Genomic DNA, 7135 nt, shown 5'->3' with positions numbered 1-7135 from the left:
TAATTATCAACTGAATATTATAATTCAAATATACGTTTAAAAAAAAACCCACAAATTTCTAGTTATTTATGATAGAATATTATTTCGTATTGGTCAATTTTTTCGATTTGTTTAACCTCAACTATAACTTGAGCCGTACATTAAGTAACACAATATTTTAGTTAGTGGACAGCAAGTATTGTTTTACTTGTGGCATCAATAAAAAAAGTCAAGCTAAGGTATCCTTATAAATAGTTGTAATGAAAACGCCAACCTCAGAGGTTGTGTAAAGGGCGTTTGTGATGTGCCAAAATATTAACAACAAATTAAGTGATTTTGGTAAACTAGCATCATACAGAGCAGATAAATCGGTTGTGTTGGACAGGTAGGTTAATTGGTAGGTAATTGGCTATCAAACAACATGTGAAACTGACATTTTAATCCATCAAAATAAGTTAAATTAATTTTACAACGATATTTCTTTTTCTCTTTGAGTTTGGAGTAATAATAATTATTTAACTATTGGACTGACTAATATAGCTAGTTCAGTTACAAATAGGTGTACATTTTTTTTAGATAGTACTACCAATATACATTAAAAACCAAAAAATTAACATTAACTCATTCTTCTATAAGGAGTAAAAACTTGTTATATTTATCATGATTCAGGAGTATTTTTAAGACTTAAGGTCGGTTTTAATGACCACTACCTATATTTTTAATTAACCAGCAAAAAATATTACAGATTAAACGTGTATAAAGGATATTTATTACATATTTATACTGTGAACTGCACAGTTTTAATCAGTTTTGATTTTATTTTACTAAATTTGTTTTTATAATTTCATAGTATATTATATTTACATTTTTATAAAATGTCAATATTAAATGTTTTCAATCTCGCATCATTAAGACAAATTATGTGATCATAGTCGCTTAATATATTTGATGTGTTAATCACTTGTCATGTGTTTTTTTCAGCAATATATCTTTCACAAAAGACTACCTCAGGTCTTTTCTCATTTTTTGTGGACCGCCAGTTGATATTTTTTCCCACAACAAATAAATCGTTTTCAATAGTAACGGCATCTGCATTTTAAAATAAAGTGTTATAAATCTATTAATGTTGTCACCATTTACACTGATGATTTAACCAACTGCTGTGTAAAGCGATAGCCACCGTACTACTGTATAGTCACAAAAATTGTGAAACGTAAACAATCGCTCTAAAACTGCAATAGGTTTGAAACGTCAGATAGCTAATGACAAAATAGATAGATTCGAATATGATAAAACTAATAAATTTTATACTAAGACAATACTTCTTAAACATTATTATTCACTTACTCGCATACATTTTTGCCTTGATCATATCAGGAAGCGTATCCCATTTTGAATTATTTAAGTTCATTTTGTAAGCACCTTTGGATGTTGAATAAGGAATACCGCCAAATAAATATAAATCGTTTCCTCTACTTGTAATGCCTGTTGTAGCAGTAGCTGTTGGCATAGGATTACACTGCGTCCAATGTTCTTTTTGTAGATTATAACAGTCAACAATACTTGAAAAGTTTTTACCATCACTTCCGCCAAACTTCATAGAAAAAAATCAATTGCAATAAATATAAAAACATTTACAATTTTTTTTTTTTGTTTGGTCTGCTTGTAATGTCTATTAAAGCAGAAGCTGTTGCCTGTTTGTATCGGGTTAAACTGTGTCCACCGTTTGTCTTGTACTTCAAGCACTCTTTACTACTACATAGTACATTGATATCTCCAAGTCTTATTTAGGTTTTGAAGTTATTTTTATTTCATAGCCTTGTTGGGTTGTTGGCTAGTTTTGTTTGGGTAAATAGGATACTGGTACTATTGGGGACGATTTAAAACCTAAGGTTTAGTTTAATTTATTAATTAAGATTAATTTAGCCTAATATCAGATTTTATATGTCACCTAAGTAAAACACTGCGTTACATGTTAATATAACATAAATCATGTATACAAAACAGTAAACCTATTAAAACTGTCACTTTCTAAAAACTTATATATTAAACTATTACTATCTATACATGTATACAACAGATTAAATAAAATTTCATACTTACAACATATAAACAAGAGTTGTGAATTATAGAACTGCATGAGTTCCGAGCGTTTGGCATTGGCTGTTTTATTTCGGCCCATTCCTTTGAATATATGTCATAATATTCTACTGAGTTCAATACTAATTCACCTAAAGTACCTTGACCTCCTACCTATGCGGCATAGAACGTAATGACACATATTAAATATATATTTTTCCAATGTATCACATGTATTGTTTAACTCAGATATATTGTTTTACGAATAACCGAAATTGATACACACCACGTAAATATACTTTCCTTGAGTGCAAACAGTAAACAATTTTCTTAATCTTCGCAAAGGCGTTGTAGGTATCCACGTTTTTGGTGTAGAAGTAAGATCAAGTTCATAAACACAATTACTGTATTCTTCTGATTTATTAAGACCACCAATTGCAAGTAGTATTCCAGTTTCCGAAACGGCCAAAGTTGCACCACGACGGGGTGGACAAAAAAATGAATAATCACATGATTTTCAATTAAGATTATTTTCACACCTCAGATCCATATACATTACATAAGAATCGTCACCATTTGATTGACCTTTAATTGCGAAAATAATCTGAAAACAAATAATTAAATATTTTATTTTCTACAAATGTAAAACGTATTCTATAGATATCTTACACAGCAAAAATATGTTTAACAAAAATAATTTATATTAGTAATTTTATAAAAAATTATTGAAACATTTGTGTTTGATTTCAATTTTCATAATAGATGTATTGCTACAATATTAAAAAACGTAACATTGATTAATATAAAGTATTTTTACTAAGTAAGATGCTACAAATAAGTTGTAAAAAAATATATTTTTATACATTTGGTTTATACAAATGAGGTGTCCTCTTTGTCGCTTTTGTAATGTTTTCATCAACATCGACAGATAAATAATTATTTTTGATATCTATCAAACCTAGAAATATTAAGCTAATATTAAAAAATACCATTATGAAACACTAATATGCAATATGAAAATAGTTGAAAATTTGAATTGTAAAATAATCCAATATTTATATGATATACATAATAGTGGGATCGGCATCGGTTTAAATACTCACAGTCATATTGGCTTTTCATTAATGGCTCATCACATATACGTAGTAATGCTTTTTTTGAAACTAAAGGTAACCTTAAATAATTCAGTAAATTTGATAAATATTTCCTTCGTTCCTCTAAATCATATTTTATCCATTCAAAAATGAAATCAATGATCTATAACAAATTTTAACACCATAATTGTAATATCATATACAATTAATAATCATTATTAAGTACTATCATAATAAGAAAATAGCTGTGGGTAATAAGATGAGACAAATGTATATTTAATAGAGTTATAAGAATTAAAAATAATGATCTCATTTATTTATATTTGTAGTTAACAAATTATTAAAATAGTTGATTTTATGCTTTGTGTTTCTAAAACCCTTAACAATTTTCATCTACTTTCAGATTTTTCTGAAATTTCTTGTTGCAAAAAAAAAATAATCTAATTAAATTGTAATTTTTTACCTTTTCTTCAGATTCAACCATCAAATGATCATTTGATATGATTTTAAAAATATCTTCAAAATTTAATTCATATAATTGTATTATTTGCGATTCTAGAATTGTACTACGAATAAAACATTTAGAATAAAATGATGTCAAAACTAACACCAATCTAAAACACATACTTGAAATTTTCTAAACAATACAAGAAACAATAATTGTACAGCCCTTTTAGTGACGTAGGTTCAGCAAATCTCATAATATTAAGACAATTACTGACATTTATGTTATTTTTAACATAATCGTAACACAAATCCTTAGCATAGTTAAATTGAAAGTAGTCAGAAGCTCTTACTAGTTTCTAAAATACAAAAAAATATTAAAATTATGACAATAAATGTGTTCAAAGAAAATAATTTGGTATCTGTTTTGTATATTATATTACTTCAATATTATTATTATTGATATCCATCTGAAATGTATATGCACACGTTACAATTGACTTCAGAATACCAGACTCGATGTCTTTAATAGGCATACTAATTTCTTTGGTCTCTTTAAAGCCACCATCGAACATTTTTAATAGCATAGGGCTTGCGGATGCTAAAATTACTTTATGTGCTGAAATTTGAACGCCATCATCACATATCAACATAACATCAACATAACATCACATAAGGTTTGCTCTCTGTAAAAAATGTATCTTTATTATATATTTATTATTATGAGTACAGGCTTAAGACATAAAAATGTACTAAATTAATATATTAAAAATGTATTAAAAACTACAAATAATAAAGCAAAATTTGTGTACTCCATTGATGACTATGAGATATTGACAAGTTAATTTGTTTTAACCAATGTATTTATTTTGTATAATTATTGGTTGATCATGTACATGAGGAACATCGAAACAGCTCTAAATTGTTCTAAATAATAAAAGTATACATAGATAAAAAAAATAGTGTTTCAACACATTCAGGGTGATTTTTTAGTATCAACGTTGTATACTAGAACTTTCAAAAAAAATCAGTACCTACCTAATACACAATAACAATTTTACAAAAATATTGTTATTACTCCTTAATTCTTTTAAAAAAAGATTTTAAACACACTTAACAAAATAAAATAATTTTAGAAATTCGCTTATATTTATGTTATAAATCATAACTTACTTGAAGAACCCGTATAAGTTTCGAAAATGTTCATGCATAATGCTCAAAGTTTTGATTGGTATGTTATGTGGCGAGTACTTTGGAAACATGTTGAACAATTGTGTTTGTCTACAAGTAAAACATATTTTGCTTTGTAATAAATTTTAAACTAAAGGCAATTGGACAGTGATATATTCTGTTTCGGTCCATAATATTCATACCAATTTAGACGTATTTTTGTTCTAACAGTACACGTTTCGATGATAAATCTACTGATGTGAAAAGGAATTTTTAAACAAATTTGAATTCTACATTATCTAAGAGACGGCCTACCCACTTTTTTCATTTGTTTATAATTTCTAAAATAAAATTCTTTGGGGATATTTTATTTTATAATTGAAAACTGGACACTTTTAAGTTTAAAATTATATAATATGATCTTGTCGCCCCTAGAAAAGATTCCTTAGAAATTTAAATGTGTTTTCAGATTTCTCATCACATCAGCAGATCGATCAATACGCAGGAACACAAATACGCCTAAATGTCTATACTGACAAAGGAAATCCTCATCACAATCAAAAATAAAAACTATTTAACAAAATAATAACATATACCTACCGTAAAGTATAAACTAGTCACGATTACGGTTTAATAAAGAAAAAAACAAAATACCGAATAAACAGTAGTACTTAGTAGAATTATTTTTTTCAAGTTAGAAAACTCAAATTAGAATGAACGATGTTATCAATAAATACCTTATCCGTTAATGATAAGGCCAAAATGATTTTCGCGCCAACAATTCTGTTATCTATATAGTCCCGTTTGAATTGCGCGCGTTTTATGTTATTATTATCAAAATTCAAACTGAAATAGTGCTAAATTGCTATTTCTTATTAGTTTCAAATTGTTATTTCTATTTAATTAAAAATGTCTTTCGAGTCTGTAATAAAACGAATGAATGAATATTTTATATGTGAAATTGATTTGTTAAAGTCGGACTTAAACAAACAAAATATTATAACAAGAACAAATATAGTTGATATGGAAAATGCAATTGAATTGGTCAATTTTATTTTTAAACCTCTGGTCACGGTGATTTCGCTTTCAATCATGTGACGTCATGGTTTTTGTATACATGCCAAGTAAGCACAAGGTTAATAGATAATCAAAAAAACCAGTACAGTGGGGTCGGGGCATAGTGGGGACGGGGAGGTAACAGGTTTACAGGAAATCTGAAAGTGATAAAATCACTTTCGAAAAAACGCTTCGACGCAAATCGGTAGTTAGTATTTTCAAGCCAGTACAGTCCAAACCAAGCACAGTAGAACCAGCAAAGTTAGAAAGTTTTAAATTGAGACACATTAGACATAAATTGATACATATTAGACATACATGAGCATTTTTGAATTAACACAAGTCCAAAAATGGGCAAAACATTAGAATTACAAAATATACAACTAACCTAAAGTTTTGAGCTATAAAATATGTATTTTTAAATATACTAGAAAATATATACTATTTATTTTTTTTAACTTAATTTTCTTTTGATTTTCATTGTTATTCCGTGTAAAATTAACACAGTATATTTTTCTTACTTCAAAATAGTCTAAAATGTTCAATATTTATTCAGAATTGTTTCAAACAAATAAATTATAGATTTTTGAAATTACTTCAAAACGAAGTCGTGTGTACGTATCATGTATTTTTACAAGTTTATATTATTAGGATATTATAGCGTTTCTTTTTGGTGGGGTAGACCTACGATAATTTTTTCTCAATAAAAATAACCCTAAGAGTAAAAATAAAACACTGTACTGTAATACAATTAATGGTATACATTAAAGTTATGATACAAATAAAACTAAAATTGTGGTATTATGGGCAACAAAGTGCACGGGTCAGTGCTAGACGCTAGTCCTATATAATATAAGTTTCAAATAATGATACAATAATTTAAAAAAAATAGCAAAACCACATAGATATAAACATTAAAGAATACAAAACTTAAAATATTACATTAGTTACCTAATACAATTTGAGTACAGACCAATTTACAACACAAATCAATGAATATCTTTAAGCTTTCTTTTTATTCACAACACAAATCAAATATTGAATAATGAACGGACTAAAAATCTTATATTTATAATATAGAAGAAAACACTCAACTGCACTACTATTCTCCAGAATGGATACGATTGTGTAGCGTAATCCATAATAATATTATACTTTACCTTGCACATGAATTGACAGTATCATTCCGGTATTCGGTATTTTTATAATTATTATATTATATTTATGTGTACGTATTTATGTGTTCTATAAGTAAGTAGATAACATGTATTTTGCAAGTATTGTTAACTAGACCGGTCAATACATATATATAT

General features: G+C 27.1%; 1 protein-coding gene across 1 annotated transcript; it reads right to left on the bottom strand.

The window, feature by feature from the left end:
- Nucleotides 1-834: 834 nt before the first annotated feature.
- On the bottom strand, nucleotides 835-2572 carry LOC126847927 (kelch-like protein 12). The gene is made up of 4 exons (XM_050588369.1): nucleotides 2345-2572; nucleotides 2083-2232; nucleotides 1327-1573; nucleotides 835-1068 (listed from the first exon to the last, which is right to left on the bottom strand). Exons 2-4 carry the CDS (start codon nucleotides 2137-2139, stop codon nucleotides 944-946), a joined length of 429 nt encoding a protein of 142 aa, XP_050444326.1. The 5' UTR covers nucleotides 2140-2232; nucleotides 2345-2572; the 3' UTR covers nucleotides 835-943.
- Between the last annotated feature and the right edge of the window lie 4563 nt (nucleotides 2573-7135).

This window comes from Adelges cooleyi, unplaced genomic scaffold, assembly GCF_023614345.1.
Source record: "Adelges cooleyi isolate 19-005CV unplaced genomic scaffold, UGA_ACOO_1.1 ACOO_flye_CR_arks_rails_tigmint_CR_PRNA_133, whole genome shotgun sequence".
Taxonomy (NCBI): Eukaryota; Metazoa; Arthropoda; class Insecta; order Hemiptera; family Adelgidae; genus Adelges; species Adelges cooleyi.
The sequence above is the reverse complement of the archived record's forward strand: the minus strand, read 5'-3'. Positions and strand labels throughout refer to the sequence as shown.

Excerpts from the sequence above, each read along its gene's own strand:
- LOC126847927 (XM_050588369.1), bottom strand. The coding sequence starts at position 2,139 with ATGCCAAACGCTCGGAACTCATGCAGTTCTATAATTCACAACTCTTGT. Across the intron at positions 1,574-2,082 it reads ACAACTCTTGTTTATATGTT|TTTGGCGGAAGTGATGGTAA; the intron begins GTAAGTATGAAA and ends TTTTCTATGAAG. Across the intron at positions 1,069-1,326 it reads CAAGGCAAAAATGTATGCGA|ATGCCGTTACTATTGAAAAC; the intron begins GTAAGTGAATAA and ends TTTAAAATGCAG.